Genomic DNA, 22,729 nt, shown 5'->3' on the forward strand with positions numbered 1-22,729 from the left:
TTAGCATCACTTTAACAACAGACAAGCAACCAATGGTTCGATATACTGTCAACCGACCTAGCAGAATACATCACTATAACAACATACAACCGTAAAAACAGTTGTTACACTTTCAACTGCCCTAGTAGCTTACATCACTGCTGCTGCAGGGAACCAACCAGTGTGTTGAAACATCATCCCCGTTTAGTTATATTATGAGAATAACACATTAACTAAAATGTTTATTGGATAACGGCAAAAGCAGTTAGGATAAATTAAGTGTGTAGATGATAACCCAAACTACCTAAGGAGCATTGTGACTATAGTCACCCATAGTATAGCAAGTTGAAATCTACAAGATCTCAATTATCACTGCAAAAACTACCTTATCCACTCAGATATTAAACTGATTTAGGCAAATTTAATGTAACTCGGGCAAATTTAGCATGTAGAAGGAAAACCTAAACTACCTAAGGAGATTGTAACAGAGGAGATTGTAACCACAGCCACCCAAGTTACCAAAGACAAGGAGCATTGCGACCATAGTTACCCATAGTATAGTAAGCTTAAATCTACAAGATTTCACAATTCACTGAAATAAATTAGACTTGAATTGGATATGTGATGTTAATACACATGCTTACTCGATGTCAGTTGGAGATCCTCATCAACGCGACAGAATCCTATAAATTAAAGTATAAAATAATAATAGGTTATTTAATCTTAAGAGTTAAATCATTGCATTTATATGCTTTCATTTTCTACTAAATACTGTACATTCAGAGGCAACAACAGAATCCTAAGACATGTTTCCAATCATATAATAAAATAAAATTATAAAACTGAAACTTCATAATGTATTTTTCCACAAAAAGAGTAAATATGAGATTGATTTCATATTCAAATAATAACTTTCCTTTTTTAAAATTAGGATAACGATAACATAATTGGCTATAGCCCGTCTTACATATGGTCCTCTAACATAATGATGTAAACATTCATCTTAGATACATAACATAGACGGTGATAGTGCAATGAACAGAGACTAAACATGACAAAATTATGTACAAGTGTTATTTGTAATCTGCGCACCAAAACCCTAAAAACTCTTTGCGAGAAAAGTACGGGAAAGCGTTGGATTACATGACCTGGATGATTATACAATTTATATAACATCAAAATTACATCAATTGTATTTACAAAACAATGACTGTTCAAAATTCATATCGATCCAAGTTCATTGCACTATTTATGCAAGTTTCAACATGTAAAACAACAATGGCTTATTTACACAACAGAAAAAGCATCATTGCAACTGAACATTTCCGAAATGAATCATGGAATATATCTTTCACTCTGCTGAAAAAGTACTTTGTATTCATGTTCAGACTATTGCTGAGACATCCATTGAATAATGTTCTTCGATGTTAAAGGAGCTGGCCGCTTCTTAGTTTCAATTTGCCCAAGTCTGTTGATAAAGCTACATTTGAACAAACGTGCTTCCAGGCTTAATTGTTTCTGTTACCTATATTTAAATTTAGTGTTTTCTGTTCTGTATATTAGTGTTGTAAGTTATTTAAGCATTAATTACACTTAATTGTCTCAAAGTAATATATATAACTACAAGAGAGTATATTTATATTTATCCATTTGTTATTGTAATACTGTTCATCTTATTCACTGTCCTGTCGTGACATTCTAAGCTTATGTCTTGCTAAGTGTGCCACTGCAGCTGATTCCTGGTTTGCATGTCTCCTAGTTTTGTTACAGGAAATTACTGTTTGCCTGTGACAAGGCCAGCCAGTAGACAAAGCAAGTCCAATTTGTACGTAATTTTAAATATCCCAGAGTTTGTGAATCTTCCTGCTTTATAACTGATTAAATGACTCATCATAAGGTACTTAAATGTTCATGATAAAACCATTATTGTAACATTTGTAGCTGTTTACAGTTAAAGTCATTCTCCTTTCTAAACTTCATTACATTCAAGTTTCTATTCAACGAAGGCCTTGGATAAATTCGAATTATACAGTCTTGTCTGGGCGGCTTAGTTAATCTGGCTTGTATGTATATACATGTTCAGCTGATGTCACATTATGACTTCAAATATTGTTTGTACTTGTTCCATTTTTGCTTGGTATACCATTTGTGCTAAGTATATTGTTCATTTTTATTTACTGCCTGTAAACAATGTTCCTCCCTTTACTGCATCGACAGCCTGCAAATATATAAAACTCCACCGGCAGTATACTACAAAACACATGGATAAAATTGTAAGTAGCAAAATATGTCGCCATACATGTACCAGCTAAAAAACGACAAAAAACAAACTTGTGTAACTGGTCTCATTTCTCTGTGAAACTTAACAACTTGACTATATATGCTTCATCTATACAGAGATATGTACCTGCCAAACGTCAGTAATCCAGAACCATTTAGAATAGATATATATATATATATATATATATATATATATATGTATCCTCGAGATCCAGTTAACTTTCAGAGAGAGAAAATATAGCTTCTCTGGTCCCAATCAGTTAAAAAAGACTAAAATGTCACTACTGATTTGTGAGACATGAAAACAGAGATTTGAGTATATATATGCAAATGTTGAACCAGTACGAATGTGAAGTACAATTCGGGCTCCTATATAAAGCAGCATCGAAACTAATGTTATTGGGTTAGTGGACTTGCTGTGGCATGTGCGTGTTGGTTTGTACTGCTAGGCGCTTTGCCGTTATTGGTCTGGTATATTGTGGTGGTGATTTAGTTCGTATAAATTCTCTCTACTATATATAATAATTTATAATGCGAACTTGTATCCTAGCGGATCTCACGTATGGGAAAGTCAACTGTTCTGAATATAATTATATCCCTTAATGCAAACTATCTCTATATATTCAATGTATCCTCGGGATCCAGTTAACTTTCAGAGAGAGAAAATATAGCTACTCTGGTCCCAATCAGTTAAAAAAGACTAAAATGTCACTACTGATTTGTGAGACATGAAAACAGATTTGAGTATATATATGCAAATGTTGAACCAGTACGAATGTGTAGTACAATTCGGGCTCGTATATAAAGCAGCATCGAAACTAATGTTATTGGGTTAGTGGACTTGCTGTGGCATGTGCGTGTTCGTTTGTACTGCTAGGCGCTTTGCGTAATTGGTCTGGTATATTGTGGTGGTGATTTAGTTCGTATAAATTCTCTCTACTATATATATATATATATATGTGTGTGTGTGTATATATATATATATATATATATATATATATATATATATATATTACAAGTAACAAATGGTGACCTACTAGATATTAACTGACATGTATCATTAACAACATGGCACCTAAATGGGTGTGGTGGGTGGGGTTTTGAAACCATTACATTTTCTGTTGGTTGTACACGTGCCGACAATCGAATGACCAGTGGTCACACACTAATGATTACTGGTACGGAAAATGCCGAGTGTATCCAAATACCAAACTTAGATTGGTAACTTTGGATACACACCAAGCTTGATGCGCCAAAATAAACATTATTATTTATTAATAAAATAATAAGAAGCATTTTAGGACTTCTCAAGGCAATAACTAACAACAGCATACAAGCAATAGCACTTGATTATTCCAGGTCAACACTTCTATACAAACAAGTTATGCCAAAGATATCGAACAATATTGTATATCAAATTATCAGTAGTATAAATAAATGGCAGAAAAGGCCGCATGATATCAGGCCCACTGACTGACGAGCAAGCAAGCGCATGTTTTCATCAATAAATTGACTTAAATAGCAACTGCGGACTGCGGGCTTGTGAAACTAGGAATTACGTTACGTAGTAATGGGCAAAACCTAGTTCACACTGTCCGCTAACCAACATAGCGGTAACACACTGAAAACTGACCTAGCTGTTAACAGACGACCTAGCGGTTAACAGACTTTAAATTGACATAGCGGTTAACACACTTTAACCGACTTAGCGGTTAACACACTTTAACCGACCTAGCTGTTAACACAATTTAACTGACCTAGCAGTTAACACACTAAAGTGTTAAAAGAGCTAGTGTTTAGCATCACTTTAACAACAGACAAGCAACCAATGGTTCGATATACTGTCAACCGACCTAGCGGAATACATCACTATAACAACAACATACAACCATCAAAAGATTGTAAAATTAACTCTGACTTATCCCACAAGAACATGCGCCTGCCTGCTCGTCCAATCATAGAATTTTCCGCCACAATAAATTTGAAAATTTATTCACCCAAAATTCTAATGACCTCTACTACAAGCCTAATTTAAGTTGTCTTAGAAACCTGTAGTCCTTGACGACTTATTTTCAAGACTTACTAATATACAGTGTATTTCATACGATGATGACTATTACATCTTTATCGTGCATTGTCAGATTATCAGGTTGTTGCCGTTAGGATAAAGTCAGTTATTTGCCCATTTACTTGAACCTGCCGTTGGGGTAAAGTCTGTTATGTTGCCCATTTACTTGAACCTGTACTAACTGTATATATAATCATTATACCCTTTTTTTACAATGATACATATATATGATGTACTGACTGACATGACAAAATATAAATTGTCTACCGCACAAATTAGGCCTTGAATATTTCTTGCGCTCCATTTCTGTTGTAAATTTTCTGTTACTGGTTCTTTTTCATGCAAACAGTTAAAATTTAAGAAAGGCAATGATTCAATAATTTCTGTTAATTAATGCTCTTTAGTCAAAGCCATTTCATTTTACCATTGATGGTGAAACAGTTTGTGTTTAAATAGTAAAACCATAATGCAGGCTTCAAGATCTGACCTGTCACTACTATGCTATATTACAATCGTTGCCCAAATTTATTTATTCATTTTTCTAACACAATGAAATATGAAAGGTCTGTTTTGTTTGGGGTTTTTTGTAAATTATAATAAATTAATGGTACTCAAGCGATTAAAAGATTGCAAACAATTAATAAATTTCGCCCCACCATATCTTACAGATTTTTTCAAAAATATCATGATTTATTAAAACATGAGACATCAGAGCCTATTCTTGTTAAAAGCTCCTTAAAAATTATCAGATTATAACTGTGCACATAAATAATTGTCTGTTGCGCCAAACTTAATCAAAAGCTAAATTATTCCGATCCTGGTCATTGTTTGGATCTTTTACCATGTCAATAAGTTTTACATTGCATATTGGATAACAACATTGTAAGATATACAGTTTTATATGATCAACATTATATAAAATTTTCTATGGTCTATGATTCTTAATGTTACCTTTTTTCAATTTTATTTATTGTTAATAAAGTGCAAGGCAAGCAGAATACTGCACAAGGGAAGTTGTTCGTAAAAGAGCTCCCCTTTGAATGTGATACGAATTATTTAGTGAAAGGCTGCAACACTTGAATAAGGTAGACATGAAAGTGTAGGACCAATAATATCAGATACATAACGCTTTATTAGTACAATGTGCCTTGCCTCAAATTTATTGTTTTGGTTGATTGTCAAATGAGGAACATTACATATTTGGTATAACAAACATTTAAGATATACAGCTTTTTATTGAATCAAATTTTATATAAAATTTAACATATGAGCCGTGCCATGGGAAAACCAACATAGTGGGTGTGCGACCAGCATGGATCCAGACCAGCCTGCGCATCCGCGCAGTCTGGTCAGGATCCATGCTGTTCGCTAACAGTTTCTCCAATTCCAATAGTCTTTAAAAGCGAACAGCATGGAGCCTGACCAGACTGCGCGGATGCGCAGGCTGGTCTGGATCCATACTGGTCGCACACCCACTATGTTGGTTTTCCCATGGCACGGCTCATATTGTGTTATGATTTCTTTGTGTTATAATTCCTTTTCTCTATTTTTATTTGTTCAAATAAAATGTGTACATATTGAAGCAAGCCCTAATACTGGCACAAGAAGGAAGTGGTTACGCGTAAAAGTAGCTCCTCTGTTTGATGGTGAATAATGGTGAATTTTTGAGTGAAAGGCCTGCAATAACAGGCATAATTGAATAGAGGAGACATGAAATAGTAGGTACATGTACAATTTGAAATATCAGAATATGCATAACATGACTTTATGATAGGGTAAAATTTGCCTGTTTGCGGCCTTCTAGGAATTCTTCTTTATTTGCATGTGATTTGTTGCAAAATGGTGGAAAAAAGGAGCCGGTCAACCCCATGTTTATTTTTTCTCTTGAATAGTTCTGTTAAATTCATGTATTTATTTTAGGGTATGCGGTATAGTCATTTGCAAAAATAAAACAACAAGGGAGAATCTCGCTTACATTAGGAAAACGATATTATTAATTACAAAATGTATTTCAGTGAAACTATGTAAAGCAAAAATACATTTTTATGTTACAAACAGTAAAACATAAGATTTAATAATTAACCAGAACATTTTCACCATTAATGCGTATATTTATGATATGAGTGAAATAGCATGCACGTGCAAAGCAATGATAATTTTGCACGTATTTGCATTGGTATTGATATCATCATAATATGTTATCGGGTGAGAATAATAGTCGACAGGCATGACTTTATACGTGTATTTCAGTTGTTATAATGACTTGAAAAATGGATACTACCATCTCTATTTCGGATATCATCAGACACTTCAAAGATATGAAGAAGGTCATTTTGATAATTAAGCACTCTTAAGCTTGCTATCTCACGAAAAGATACTTGACTTGTATCATACGAATTGCTTGTATAAAAGTGTGATTAAAACTGTCTTAGGAAACACTATTCAGTCTGTACTTTCAATTGTATTGAAGAATCATAACATCTTGGTTATTGGGTTATAAGTACGAGCAAAATATCTACAATGTTGTTAATAAAGTCACTGTTACGTAAATTACACTAATTAAGATGATAACGTGTACGTGAATGAAATCTTGTTTTAAAGCACATTCAATTCATGGTTAAATAAGACTGTTAATAAAGTACAGTATGCACTTTTTCTTAATGATTGTGTAACACTATTTCATCGTCTTAAATGTTTTTAGGAAACATATTAAATGTCCCGTAAATTACAAAAGCCCTAACAATCAAACGAGATTTATGTAGGAATAAAAAACATTCAGTATGTACTTTCCGAAAGCCATAATGTTGAATTCCTTAGGGAAGGCAGGGGGAAATGGTACATCCAAGTCTAACATCTATCTGAAGAAAATCTAATTATGAACTGTAATTATGCTTAATAGTTGTTCATGCTGTTAAGTATTATTCTAAATTAAAAGAAGCAAATCCAAAAATGTCGAAAATTAAGGAAATATTTTATTTATTTGTTCTTAAATACTTGTTACAAATACATCAATTATTCAAACTGAATAGCATATGTTCCATAATTCGTATGTCTACATTGGATATATTTTAGCCCACCTAAACTTGTATCTAAGTGTAGGCATATAACAGGATGATATCACACAAAAAGCTACCGTCGATACATTGCTATCATAAATTATCTTACTCCAGGGTTGTATACCTTTCCAAAAATCACTATGAGAATTAATCCACCGAGATGGTATCAATCAACCCTATGGCTCATGTACTAATTGTCGAGTAAGCTATCGCTGAATTGAAGTGTTATAAGGCGGTGTTATCTGTATGGAGACAGCGAAGATCAGCATAACCACGGGTTGTTCCGGTATCTGTGCTAGGCTTGTTTGTCGACGCAAAATTATAACATAATAAATATTTAACAGAAATGATACACATCTGTTGTTATATGGCCCGCTCGCTTAGCCCAGTAGGTAGAATGTTGGTCTACGGATCGCGGGGTCGTGAGTTCGATCCTCGGACGGGGCGTGTGTTCTCCGTGACTATTTTATAAACGACATTGTGTCTGAAATTATTAGTCCTCCACCTCTAATTCGTGTGGGGAAGTTGGCAGTTACTTGCGGAGAACAGATTTGTACTGGTACAGAATCCAGGAACACTGGCTAGGTTAACTGCCTGCCGTTACATGACTGAAATACTGTTGAAAAACGGCGTTAAACCCAAAACAAACAAGCAAACAAACAGTTGTTATATATTTACAAATATAAATAATTTTGAAACGACACTTTGTTATCATCTGTCTTTTTACCTCCGTGTTCGTCTTCGTCTTAATTCGGAAATGTCCATAATTTCTCTGTACGATACATAAAATATTGAATCAATTATGATAAGTTGTCATCTTAGTGCATAATATGGTGATATAAATAATTCTAATGTCAGATAAAAAAGATAACAAGATTAAACTCATCTTTACCGCAAAATCACTTAATTCACTAGTGTTTCGGTCACGTAGCGTGTGTGTTATAATTTTTCTTTTGAGAATAATTAAAATATCTTCTCGGTAAATTCAAGGTAAAGTTTCAGGCTATTTTCATTTTCATGTGAATAATATTTTGAGTACGTTAACAGCATATCTAATTTGCAGTATATTAACATATGTACTTTTTTGAGTTAAAGCGATCATTAATGTTATGAAATATATACGTACACCACGATAAAACTAGTGCTTGCCTTCTACTTTGATTCCATGTTTGCCTGAATTCAAACGGTGCATATCAGCTCACATTGGTCAATACCTTACATACAATGCAATGAATGAGTCTACGATTTTCCTTGCGACTGTTTGGGCATCGTAGGTGGCTACTGGCTACGGCGTATGTGTTCACATTATATACGAACATCATGTCATTTCTTGTACAGGCCTTTGGTTAAAGGCCAGCAGAAATCCGCATGGACACTGCACAGACATTAAACGGAAATCGTGCAATTTCAGTGCAGTTGCCGTGCAATCTCTGTAAGTTTTCCATAGAAATCGTACGACGTCCGATACGGTAACGGTACAAACCTAGATGACAGTATTGGTGCTTAGAAATTCTTGTGGTCAGTCTGTCAACCATCTCCCAAAATATGGGTTGCTCGATTCTAAGGTAAGCTTTGAAGTCCCCGTGCGATTCCCGCATCAACTACTGCACCAGGGTGTCGCCATGCCACTCAGAGTCTTAGTGGTACTATCATATCTCTGAAGAGACAAAATAATGAAAGCATGTTTGAGATGGCCAATATATATATATATATATATAACCATCTAAAAATGTTTTGCTGATGTCAAGGCCGCCACACGGCATTGGTGCGGCCGCTATAGGATTACCGCCCTATGATTGCTCAATATCCGTGCGATTGCACGCTTACAACACGGACAGCAAGTGGCAACATAGCGGCAGCGAAGGTCCCACATGTCTACAATCTCCCTTTTTTTTAAGGCATCATGTCTAAGGAAAATCGTGCGTTGGCTGCATGATCAGCGCGCGGCCTCCTATCGATGCCCTAGCGGGTATTGTGCGATGCCAACTCCGACATATCTACGGGCTACGGGCTTACGATTTTTTCAAATTTGTATTACATTTTGCAAAACAAAATCGTAGAGGCTGAGGAGCCTGTGAATCCGTACGTCAATCGCTCTGCCGCCTCCTGCATCCGCACGGACAAGAGGAAACGGGCAGTCTACAGGTTCCGCAGACACATCGCAGGCCAAATGTTAACAAGGCATAAAAGTCATAAATGAAATTTCTTTACTAATATCGATTATCTGCACATGTTTACTTTAAAATAGATTCAATGATTCCATTTACCATATCTTATCTAATTACAAATATTTTTAAAGAAGAACGGTGGATGATAAATTTAATAGGGTACATGAGATATTTAAGGAATTAAAGAAATGTAAATAGAGAAAAAGTCGGACCAGTTTTTAAATGGTCAAATAAAATTTATAGGATTCATTTTACAGATTGGACCGAAAGTCCCATATGTTACAGTTATACCACAAAATACAGACTAAATGCTGATATAGAAGAATGTATATTAGCGCGAAATCTAATGGCATGTCGTCACTACATAACACCAAGGCTTAAAACAATGGAATGGAATGATGTATTTTAATAGTTTGTTCGAAATGTAGATAGGTCAACTTAAGATGGTAATGCGCCGATATGTTAAACATTTTGGGAACCAGCTGGTAATCCAGCCAGTGTGTAATTGATATTAGTAATGGAAATTTCATTTATGAAAAAGCAATCCTCTTGGCGGAGAAAAATAGTATTGAAAATAGCAGTATTGATTTTTGGCTAATTGATAAAAATATAATTTCTTTGGTTTACTCTACTGACATTAGACCTGCAATAATTCAAAGTACTGACCATCTAGCAATATCCATCAAATTAAAAAACCCATTAAAACGAGGCCCAGGCTATTAGAAACTTAACAATACTAATCTTGAAGATGAAGAATATTGTAAACTTGTTCATGACATTATTGACAGATGTATTAACTTAACACTAGATAATAAAGTTAAATGGGAAATGTGTAAGTATGAAATGAAGGAATGCTCCATTAAATATTCTAAAAAGAAGTCAAGAGAAATGCACAATAGATTGTATCATTTAGAAAAGGAATTTAATTTATTGTATACAGAACAAGGTGATAATAAGTGAATTGCTGTGGTTGAAAGCGAAATAAAAAATGTCTATGATTATAAGTTATTTGGAGCCCAAATTAGATATTAGAGTACAAATTTCCATATGTCACCCCACTTTGGGATGTAATTCGTTCCATTTTCCAAAAGCTTAAAATACGTAAACGGTTTGATAATCTAGAATACTTTCTTGTTGAATATAAAACAGAGCTCACAGCTTATCAAGATGGTAATATTATTCTAAGTCATATTGGCTTTAGTATTTATAAATCTTTTATGATAGCAGGGCAAGAATTATCAACATGATGAAAGTACTGTATAATGAATTGTTAGTATTGGAAAATTAGTATCAGAATAAGAAGTACAATCATCCTATTCTGAATAGTTTTTTCAAGTATTTGAAAGAAGCACATACTGATTAGAAATAAAGTATATTTTAAGTACTGACACAGTAATTGTGCACATCTTGTTACTCTATTATTTCGATTTCGATAATATATAACTTAATCTGATGTCCTTACTATTGGTAAAAAGGAACATAACTTTGCGTCGTGAATGTCTTTAAGGTAAAGACTTTCTGTAACAGACGCATTACTGTGTTTTTTTGGGGTTTTTTTGTTGTTGTTTTTTTTTCAGTACTTCTGTTTGTATTTTAAATTGTAATAGAATCTATAATACTGTTTTAGTCTAACGACTGATTATTTTGTACTTGAAATTCCTGTTTCTTATACTTGTTAGTCAGTTATAAACTACATCAAGTTATAATAACGTTGTAAATGAACACTTATTGTACATCAATTTATTGACGTAACATGTATATCAATTAATTGACGTCACAAATGTCGTCATGTATATTTGAAAGTCACATCCACAGTCAGAGCACTAAAACCTAAATATCTTGGAGGCATGGATTGTAATCTCTACCGCTTTCATTTCATGATTGTTTGGGTCAGGAGAATTCCGTGCCCTTGCGATGATTAAGTTCCCAATAGGGAGGGGTTCCCGGTTGATTTCAGGATCTCTGTGGTAGATATTATCAATTCATGTTTTCAAGAAAAAAAATATGTACCTTATATATGTTTGTTGCTTCTTAGTTATTGTTTATACATATTCTGTACAATTATGTTACAAATATGCTCCATATCTGACAAAAATTTAATTTTCTATGTATATTTTTTTATCCAAATATCGGAAATTTTCTACATTATGTTCTGTCTGGAAATATAGCACTCTACAAGACATGATATGTTTTTTCCGAATGAAATATCTCGTTAATCCAAGTACTGTACATTATATATAAAAATGAATTGAAATTGAAAATTGAGAATAGAACTATATATTTTAGTCTTTTTTCAGTTAATAAGTGAGATCATGTAGTACAAACATTATGCTCTTTTTTTTTTGTATATATATGTATGTGTGTGTTTTTAAATATCTTATGGTTCCAAAGAGAAAAAAAAAGAAATTTCATTTATGACTTGTATGCTTAGTTCACATTTGGGCTGCGATGTGTCTGCGGAACCTGTACATTTTCGCGCGAATAGATTTTTTATGATGTGGATTGTAATATAATGGAACTTCTCACAATCGTAAATAATCATACTTCTATAAAATGTATAGGTATGTGTTCTTATAGTTTAGATGTTTGCCCACGATTAAAGAAAGCCACGCATTTCAAGCTTATTTTAAGACATTTTCGGAATTATTTTACGTGTCAGTTTTTTTTTTTTTTTTTTTGTTTGTTTTTTTTTAAATTTCATATCTTAACTTTAGAAGTATGGTAACGTTGCCATTGTAATAAATTAACCCACCTTTTGCCATAAAATCTTAAAATGATTTTCATTTTCGTACGCCGTATCCAGGCTTTGTTCACGTTTTCCGAATAATCGACATTACGCCATTACCTCCGATTTATCAGACGTGCAGAACTATCTCAAATGAAATTCAATATTAAAATTATTCAACTGTTTGTAGGAATAATGGCAGACACGTCATCAAGGCTCCTCATTCATCAAGTGTCGAAGATTCATGAAGATGGCATACAGAAGAGAAATGACAACACAAACAAGCCATCTTGTAAAGTTGTTGCAGTTAAATGGTTCTCCTCAATTTTCATTGCACTCCTCTTCTTGACATGCCTGACTCACAGCAAAATATCCTTGCTTGTCTTATCAGGAGCTATGCATGCACAAAACCACCACGCATTGGACATAAATGCGAGATCAAGACTATTTGTCATGCTACAGATAATATCTCTTGCTCCACACGTCATAAATTTCGTCCGCGGAGTCTGGTGTGGTATCCTACGAAAGGACAGAAAATGGCCAAAGCCACACGTGACATTGATTATGGTAAGCACTTGATTAATTTCGGTTTTCTTGAGGGTTCCAACATCTAATTCCTGCATGAAAATTAGTGTATTTTAAATAATTTTATCTATTATATGAAAATATTAACTACTGTTCATTTTTGAAACCTTTTAATAGCTAACTGTTTTTATATTTTACTAGTTCAGTTTGCAACTGTTTACACTTTGGTTCACGATTACTCAAACATGTAACACTTCTATATTTCAGACTGTAATGAGTATTATCGAATCATTTGGACTATGCCTGTTTATCTTTATTATTCCTGGGCTCAGTAAAACCCATCATGTTATATTGTTGATGAATTGTGTGTTCATTCTTCCACTCTTGGATAATATACGCTGCCTCATAGTCAACAGAAAGCAACAAAGCAACAATCAGTCGCCGCGCAACAGAAATGGAATGAAAGAATATGTAGAATATGTAATGTACGCAGGAGCTTTAATATCTGAAATTGTTGGCATAGTATTTACATTTATACTTCTATTTAAACACATTCCTAAAAGCAAAATGTGGATTGCACCTATCGGTGTAATATGTTTGTCAATAGCGTGGATACCATCTCTCCAAAAATACATGGTGGAAAGGATCAACCCAATATCAAATGAGTCTCCATATAGCGTACGTATATATCCTGATATTATTATTTGAAATTGCAAATAACGCCAACACCAAAGATGTGCAACAAGGATTGTAAGTAAAACTAATACAAATAGACTTTTTTAGAATCATTTGGCAATGAACTGCACCGTTGTGTAAGTAGTTAAATTCATTATACTTGATATACAGCTAGTTGTTCATTAAAGATTGTAACAAAGTGATGTAAGGTTATTCGAATTTTCATCTATAGGTCAAATTAACGAAAACCTTTTTTTAATAAAAATTTTTACATGCATAAATTTAATGCAGTCAATTTCACTTACTTTAAGCCAAACGGGGATGTAGAGCCTGGTCCTTCAACATCACAACCAGGCATTCAAAACGAAAACGAAACCTCGTCAAATCACATTAGACCATTGGATAAAGTAGAAAGTACTGCCTGGAAAATGACAGCACTGATGTCATTTGTAAAACTACTATCAACCTTTGGATTTTCCATGCTGATTTACTTTAATAACAGTTTGTCACAGTTTCCAGATGGTCCGGACAAAGGTGAGTCAATTGAAAACAAAAATTACTATTGGAGATGAAATATGATCATATCCATACTAGGACTGGGACAATTCCTCGGTAAATCGGATCCGATTCGATTACTAGGTGAAACCGGTTTCAATTAATTTGCAAACCGCTAATCGCTCTCAAACAATAAACATCATGTATTGTACTTTATACATTTCTTTGACTAGCACATAGACCCGCAGTATATTTGGTTCCAGAACAAATCTGTTCTCAGCAACTTACTGCCAATTTTCCAACGTGAATCTGAAGTGGAAGACGAATGATATCAGATATAATGCTTTTATCAAATCGTCGGGGAACATACGCCCCGACAGAGGATCGAAGTCACGAACCCATGATGCGTAGACCTGTCTTCTCCCTATTGAGATTGCGAGCTGGCTTGTTGATGTGCATATATTATATAAATGTTTTACAAAATTACAAAAAAAGTTATATTTTATGTATAGCGTTTGTTCATGAGTAATATTTGCATGATACAGCGTGTTAACGTAAAAGGAAATTTGATTGTATCTGAATGCATGACAGGCATAATTAATAAATTTATGTTTGCTTTGTGGCCTGTACTGACAATAAATGTATATGCTAAAGATGAAAAGTTCTAGCCGAAAATTTGTTCTACTTACTTAAACAGCGGATATAAACAGATACATCGACGGGTGGCGGACAATCCAAGATTGGAGTCAAGCGCAAATATATTATTTCTCTGCCCATATCACTTCAGGATTTATTGGAAAGTATCAGTATTTCCTATTCAGTTATGTTAGATTGAACTTTCACCTATCTTTTACAACATCTCAAGTTTACTTAATTGTTAAAATTAAAGCTAAGGGATGTTTCTTATCTATGTTAATATCGGCTTCAATTTTATTACAGCAAAACGCCAACAGTTTGGCTGAAATTTGTTCTACATGCTCATTTTCCCCAAGTTTGCCATATTATATGTATATATGGCACTGCAAACGCGGTGTAAAGTGACTGAAAATAAGCGTAAGATACTGGTACAAAAACAAGGAGAATTATTTTAAAAGTCTCCTCTCCACATATTTTTGGTTATTTTTAATGATGTCTTGCAAGAGTTAGACAGTTCCCGTATTTTATGTATCTTTTAGGGAAGAGGAAGGAAGCAGTCTAAAATGTGTGAACAAATGGCATTAAGTTATGAGCAATATTAAGACTTAGCAAAACGGTTTCATCATCGACATTTGTTTGAACTTTCCGTTCAGTGTAACCACGCGTAAAATTATCATAAAATCAAACAAAATTATAAATATCGCATCGTATAAAATAGCTTCGACATACTATGTGTAATTACTCGTATAAATAAGTCGACACATTAAGTCTTGTGTCAACATCGATGTTAACGAAATCAAGTTTTTATTCAGACTGAGTACTGAAATGAAATTTGATTTCCAACATTTTATTAACATTTCATCCACTCTGCCTATGCACTTGAGAATTTTACAAGCTCAGGTAAAAGCTCTGTGCGATTAATGTTGTACAACTGCATTTAATATTTTAGGTTATATTGTTGGTTACATAGCATGTACAACTTGTTCCCAGCAGATTGGCTTCTCATTTCCACTTGCTGCAGCAACACCTCTATCTGTGATCCTTCTTGCAGTTCGGAAATCTTGTGATGTTATCGTCTTACTGCCAGGTTAAGAACTTTCCTTTTTAATTTACGTAAATGTGACAAACAGTTCACATCATTTAATTTATCACTATTTATTAATATGCAAATTTTTTTCATAGTGTATATAAAACCACAAAGGTCCGGGTAATGGTAAATATTCTCGTTGTTAAGTACAAATACACTCAAAGCCCTCATAATATTGGAAGAAAAAGTGCTTGGCCTTTTGCTGTGTATAAGACACTTAAGAATATTTCAGAAATTTCCAGTTTGATCGTAGAAAAGAAAGGGAAAGTACAACAATGGTGCCACCATTTTGTTTCCACAAGTACTTGTATACCAACTTTAAAGGAAATTCCTATAGTTTCTTATGCGTTTCTTTCTGTGCAGCCGACACTTTCCAAGGAAAACTGAAGTGAAGTCAACATTTGTTGAAACGTGACAGGCAATCTCAAATATGAGGAATCTTGAACGAAGTAACATTTTTGTTAAGTATTATCAGTAATCCTATGTTGATACTTGTTTATGTTGTATTGACAAGTATCATGCCTGACAGGTATCTTGCCATTTTTGTTGTTGTGTTCTCACAGCATTTTAGTACAAAGAAAATGTTGTTCATATAATGTAAGACAATTGACTTAGTACCGATAAGACAATATCACCTTTCAGATTATTTAGTATTCAATTATAGAAAGAACTAAGAATTTTTAAAACTTTTTTAAACTTCTAGTAGATATACATGTAATCAATTTGGTCAGGTTCGCGCCATTTTTCGTCCGAACAGGTGTTGTATTCAAGCAGTCATAACATAAAATCTAGCCTGGTGACCCATACATGTTTAGCCATTTTTATGCTCACAATACAATTATTTATAAACAAGAAAAACAGGAAAAATGTCTGTTAGACAGTATTTTCAAAATTTAGAAAAAATATTCTTCACTATGGGTATTTTGCATTGAAAAAACAATCACAAAGTGAATATGAAACAATAACTGTTTTTCATTTGTACCAATTATTGTAAGTTTATAGTATTACAAATATGACTATAATATCAAATAAGTATATAATAAAATCTGTAAAAAGAATAAACCTTATTGTGCTGTCTTGATGTATATTTTGGTTGGTATTTATAAAAAAAAAAAGCAGAACACAAATTATGAAAATGTTGGAAAATCGCTGGAAGTTTCAGCAACAGTGGGTGTGTTCAAAACATTTTTCACAAAAATAAGCCTGGTGACCCATTGTTTTTATATGTTCATTGTTTTAGCACAAATTGTCCTATCATATTATGTGAATTTGAAAAATATTCTATTAAAGGAAAAAACAAACTATAGGAATTCTCTTTAAGCATGGACAATTTTTGTATTTCTTAAATATTCTTGAAGACAACCCAATAAAAAGCTTTTTATCCTAATTATTGTTCTTAAATGTAGAACTCCTGTTATACAAATTTCCGCAGTGTGAATCGTTCAACAATTGCTTATAATACGCATCTTTGAGTAGATATCCTTTTGGTGTGGACCCTCTTGCATAGCACTGTTGATTCCGTGTCACGATTCTCGTTATCCTTGAAATAGAATGATACAAGATATTCCCAGCAAATTGTGTATCATTTGAACAGAATTTTATCTAAGCTATGAAATTCTGCTTTTAATTTATTCATTTTGCAGTTATAACTGTCCCGTTTTTTATTATACAGATACCGAGGAAAAACTGGATTGCACCATTAACGATGATAGGGGAATAATAATTATAGCAACAATAGGCCTCGTTCTTGCTCAAGTTTTGTCAACTTGGTGGATTTTATACAGAAGCCAGTTAATTGTTATGCTGAGAGAATATCAGGTACATGTCAAAATTATATTACTTTGTAAGACTATGTTTCTTTAAAAGTATTGTCCTAATTTACCTGGCAATAAGCACCAAACTTCTTGTAACTAAAGAACAAAAGCGTTTCTAATAATGACACTGTTATTATGTAGACATAGAATATTTCGATGCACTTTAATTAATTAATTACTTGCTGTCGCAATTAGAAAAGAAATGATGTGTCATATCAAAAGGAATTATTTTGTGTAAGAATATGCAATCAAAACTTGTTTATGCATGAATAGTTATTCTGGACACCAATGTACAACTCGGCATTGCTTGAACACTGGATTATGCTAAATAGGAGAAATGAACTGATAGACACAGGGAACATACGCCTGAAACCATTTGAAAACGCAAAGCGTTCAACAGTATTTATTTGTACAACGATGTTTAGAGAGGTACGTAACATTCAGTGTTATATACAGCCGACATCGTACTTGCGACCACCTCTGTTAAGATATTTTTATTAAATGACCAGTCGAAATTCCCCCCCTAAAAAAAAAAAAAACGTTTTCAGTACATTAATTCATTCCATTAAACGGCTGTTTTATCAAACGACTAGCGACCACATTAACGTAGTCCCGACAAGTAAACTATTCAACAAAAGTATCTATTTAGAAAGCGGGTACCAAACTTCCGCCGGGCATTTCTTCACCTGGGCAAATGACGAGTACGTTATTGACTGGATGCAAATAACCTTGTAAAAGTTGAATTTACGAACATTCCGGCTAAAATGATAACGGTTGGTGGACTTGGAAAAGTGTTCACGATGTACATGTGTACATTTGAAATATATATCTTATATGTATATCTTTATAAATACAGTTACATAAACAAATAAACATAACTGTTCCATTCACCAAACTGAAATTCATTAAGAGACCATTCCAATAAGAGAACACTTTTTAGCAGTCCCTCGGTAGTCTCTTAATACAATGTCGACTGTATATTATATTTGTGTGAATCTGATGCCTCGGCGTCAGCAAAAAGTCATTCAAGAGACATTTATGTCTGTACATTCCATCGATTAAAAATGGAAATATCTTTTTCACTAAAGAGATTTATTGATGTCTGTGAGATCATCTAGGATCATGCATTTCCGTCAATGCTAAGTCATAATACAGATCTGCTTGAGGGGTGTGGGAGGGGTACTACACGTAGAGACCGTACCATAGCTCTTCGCATACTTCGATTTTTCAAAATAAAGTGTTTTTACATGTGCACCGGTTACGATTAAAAATGTAAAGAACGGACTCTGTCTATAAATCTTTGGAATGAATGAATGGCAGTCGATCTTAGTCGTAATACTGTTTGACATAGAATGTTAATAACTCCATGTGTTGCAGAAAGGTATTAAGTTTGTAACTGTAGTTTCTTATCAATTAAAATCTTCTCGAAACAGGTAAAATAATTGCTTATATTTGGACAAAGCACGCCGTCTTTTCCGTTCGCAAGCTGCTAAAAGGGCAAATATAAAAGAGTCAGTGTAAGTTATATTTCACTGGTACTACCAGTTAGTAAGTTCATACTCTGAACAACACGTCAGAGAAATTTGGGCAGTTTTGACCGATTTAAACGTTGGCAGCATATTAGATTATATTTTTTCTTTACATGAAAATTGCCGTTAGCTAACAAAAAATAAGCTGATAATCCGGAGTTCACCGATTATGATGTTATTGTCCCAAAATTGTTCCAGTTCACGTAATGTAATAGGTGCACATAAACTGCATAGCTTTTAGCTACTGCTGTTATAGGGAAGTGGTAGAGTTTCTGCCTTAGTTATGTGAGGTCCTGGGTTCGAGTCAAGGTTAGGGCTTTAATAGTTGTATTCTGCTACAGCATATTTTTGCTGTTTACAGACTGTTCAAGATTTTCTTAATTTTCAGCACACAGTGTCATAGATCATAATTTAGCAATCCAGATCACAATTGAATGTTAAACCAAATGCACCCAGTTATAAAATATTCACTGTATTATGTCCCTTTGATGTTTCTGCTCTCCATGTTCAAGATGAGTTATATTTCCTTGATCACAAAATTTTCTTTTACATGAAAATATTAAATGCTCATAACTCTACGCTCTTGGTTAAAATGTTGTCTATATATCTATTTATCTATTTTTGAGAAATATAAGAATACTTGCCTTCTTTTCAAACCAAACTTATGATTTGAAAAACTTAGGTACTATCTCTACTACACGTTTCATTCTCGTGATATTAAACCAAGTAACCTATTTTATTGTTTGCCTTTGTTGTCTGCTCCTATAGGACTGTGCTCAAGAATGACATGTTGCCGTTAAATGTCGCCGAATTCGTTGGGCTCATTCAATGTTAATTCATTCTCCGTTCTCAGTCTTATTTAATAACGAAATGCGTTGAAACATACTATAATTTACGATGTTTTATGATCATACTAGTTTACAAACCTATTTTACCATAGTTTAGACATAAATATGAAAATAGGTAGCGACAGACGACATGCAGAGTCCTTGAAAGGTTAAGTAAAGCAAGGTAAGTTCTGCCTGGAAAAAAATATTTATGTATTTGTAATTCGCCGACTTGAATTGTCTTTAACGTTGCCAAATACGTAGAAATTATCTGGAAACACGCTAGATATTAATACTGTTTATTTTTTTATATACAATAAATGCATAATTAAACAAATGATATAATTACAGCTCAATATGAAATACATGAACTATTTCTTAAATCACGTTATTTGTAGATTGCAATCAACCACAGAAACCCTTTCTTTGCGACTCTCCCAGGACATTTTACTAATAATTAATTACGGTGAAGTGTCTAATAATGTTAAAATAACATCGCAGTTTTGCACTCAATGAAACTACTTGAATCAGAAATATTGCAAAATCCGCGAGCCAGGGACTACACGAATGCATGTCCAAGGTCAATATCACAAATTGAGTTCAAATCTGTCCTTTGTATTTTGTGTGCGTAGCACGGCATCCAAACTATTAAAAGTATTGATTTTAAACTTGGAATATATGGGTGGCAATGAGTGGGAGTGCAACAATCCATATTGCTCCAATCCCCATCTCCCAAACTTCCACCTCTTTAAAAAAGTTTTCAAAAAAGTTCACTTTTATATTCTTGTGTCTTAGAGCGGCTTTCCTTGATTAGTAGTCAAAGATTACGGTCCCAAATTGATTTGAACTGTCTTATTTGTACTTTGTTGGGTTTTTTTCTGGAACACAAAATAAAACTCATTTCAATCTATGCGGGCGAATACTTCCCGTTATGCAGAGCTTTTGTATAAATGTAAAGATAACCAAGTACTGTAGATAAACAAAATGATGAAATTTTGATTTTACACAGGTTTAATAATCAACTCTTTCTTGTAATTCATCTACCTCACGTTTTAGCATGTTAGATATTCGAAAATACTTGATATATGTCGTAGATCATCTTATTGTCAGCTACTTCGGTTTATTCAATTACAGGATGAGCTAGAGATGAAACAGCTTTTGGAATCATTAAGATCTGTTAATGACAGAGTATCACAGTCTAGAGGGCTTCGATTTGAATTTCACATATTCTTTGATGGCGCTCTAAAGGCAGGAATACCAACAGAACATTTGCTTCAGCTGGTCGTACTAGTTGGCGAAGTATTTAGTATGCATCAACCCAATAAATTTTCGTAACTGATATACAGTGTAGATCTTAAATAATAGTGTTTAGGTTTTTGATAACTTTCGTTACTTCCTCATTTAAGCAAATGACAAAATGTTTTGATTGTCGTAGTTTTTGTCCCTTAAATAACTAATTAATAGGGATGAACTTGTCCTACATCTAATTATTTATATGTTTATTCATTGTGTTAAAGACAAACTGTTGGCAGTAACTTATCTTTTCTTTACTATATTTGTTTACGTCATAAATATTGAAATATTTTAATAGCCAATGCTGATGAGTAAATAAGAATAATAATGGAAGCTGAAAAGTTAGTTGTTGAAAATATGACATGTGGCTTAAGAAAACCGGCGTTTAGGAATGAACTACATGTAACAACCGCTCCTTGTGTAGTATTTTCTCTAATTTGTATTGTATTGTTAAAGACCTAACAAGTTAATTTTGGCTTTAAACGATTCGCTTCGATTAATAAGGTACTAGCTGCATTATGAAAAATAACGTAGTTTCTGAGCGCACTGATTTGAATAAAATGTTCGACGGTCCTAAACACTGGAAAGGTGAAAGTGTTTTGATAGATGCTCTTGTCTTTTCTTTCAGACATAGGAGTTCATAGCAGTACCAAGACAATTACACCATACGGAATGTCTCTAAGCTGGAGGTTACCATCAGGTGGAAGAGATGGGACGTGTTTAACAGTTCATCTCAAAGACAATTCAAAGGTTATAAAATAAAATCTGTAAAATGATCATTTGGAAGCAAGGAATGCAAACAAGTAGAATAATAGCAGACTCGGTTTGATTGAGTCTGTTCATGAGAGATAATGAAATGTGCAACACCTCTCACGCCCCCTAGCATCGGCTTAAGCGGAACTCTATTACCAACACCTCTCACGCCCCCTAGCACCGGCTTAAGCGGAACTATAAAGTCATACATGTCCTATGTATCGCAACATACATGCTCAGATTTTATAAAAATCATCTTAAAGTTTATAAAATTAATCATCGGGTCTATTACATAAAGAGTACTGGGCAACACACTTTGGTTAGATTATTTTGACTTTTTCTCACCACTGGGACAGAGTATTCCGAATGAATACGGCGTGACATAATATCATGAAAAGACAGCTTGGTTTACGTTTTTAGAGACTGATTTCATTATTTACACCATATCTTATTTGGTAAATGTACAAGATCTATTATACTTGGTTATATTTAGTCGTGTGTGTTTCGAAGAATCAATGTTGCTTTTATATATGCACTACGTGAAATCACTGTTACAACCTATAAATTGTCATTAGAGATAATCGGAGTAGTAGACAAAATTGTCGGAAAGACGAGAACTAAATCTACCACGCCCGTTGATACATTGCGATATGAAAATTCCGCCCTTTATTTGAGAGACATATGTGTACATGGCCTGCCATTTGAACTTCTGTGTGGTGTGCGGAGGGGGTTGGAGGTGGAGGTTCTGGAATTTTAACTGGAGCCAACAAATTTATTTTGCCTTCTATGAAGTTCAGAACTTTTTCTTCAGAGTAAACC

At 33.8% G+C, this 22,729-nt stretch overlaps 1 protein-coding gene across 3 annotated transcripts in view; it reads left to right on the plus strand.

Annotated features, from left to right (window-relative positions):
* Positions 1 to 22,729, plus strand: part of LOC123542823 (uncharacterized) — a 57,496-nt gene that overhangs the window by 5,284 nt on the left and 29,483 nt on the right. For 2 of the 3 annotated variants that reach the window (XR_008368562.1, XM_053530976.1), the window contains exons 2-10: positions 12,467 to 12,843; positions 13,069 to 13,479; positions 13,788 to 14,010; positions 14,669 to 14,766; positions 15,556 to 15,694; positions 17,367 to 17,512; positions 17,782 to 17,937; positions 20,999 to 21,170; positions 21,786 to 21,907. Coding sequence is in view for 2 of the 3 variants with exons in the window: in XM_053530976.1 (XP_053386951.1) it covers positions 12,472 to 12,843; positions 13,069 to 13,479; positions 13,788 to 14,010; positions 14,669 to 14,766; positions 15,556 to 15,694; positions 17,367 to 17,512; positions 17,782 to 17,937; positions 20,999 to 21,170; positions 21,786 to 21,907 (1,839 nt within the window). In the remaining variant the exon portion in view is untranslated. Of the gene's footprint in view, positions 1 to 8,279; positions 8,374 to 12,466; positions 12,844 to 13,068; positions 13,480 to 13,787; positions 14,011 to 14,668; positions 14,767 to 15,555; positions 15,695 to 17,366; positions 17,513 to 17,781; positions 17,938 to 20,998; positions 21,171 to 21,785; positions 21,908 to 22,729 lie in introns of those variants that run through there. The other variant, XM_053530975.1, reaches the window with a different exon arrangement.

Source organism: Mercenaria mercenaria, chromosome 19, assembly GCF_021730395.1.
Source record: "Mercenaria mercenaria strain notata chromosome 19, MADL_Memer_1, whole genome shotgun sequence".
NCBI lineage: Eukaryota > Metazoa > Mollusca > Bivalvia > Venerida > Veneridae > Mercenaria > Mercenaria mercenaria.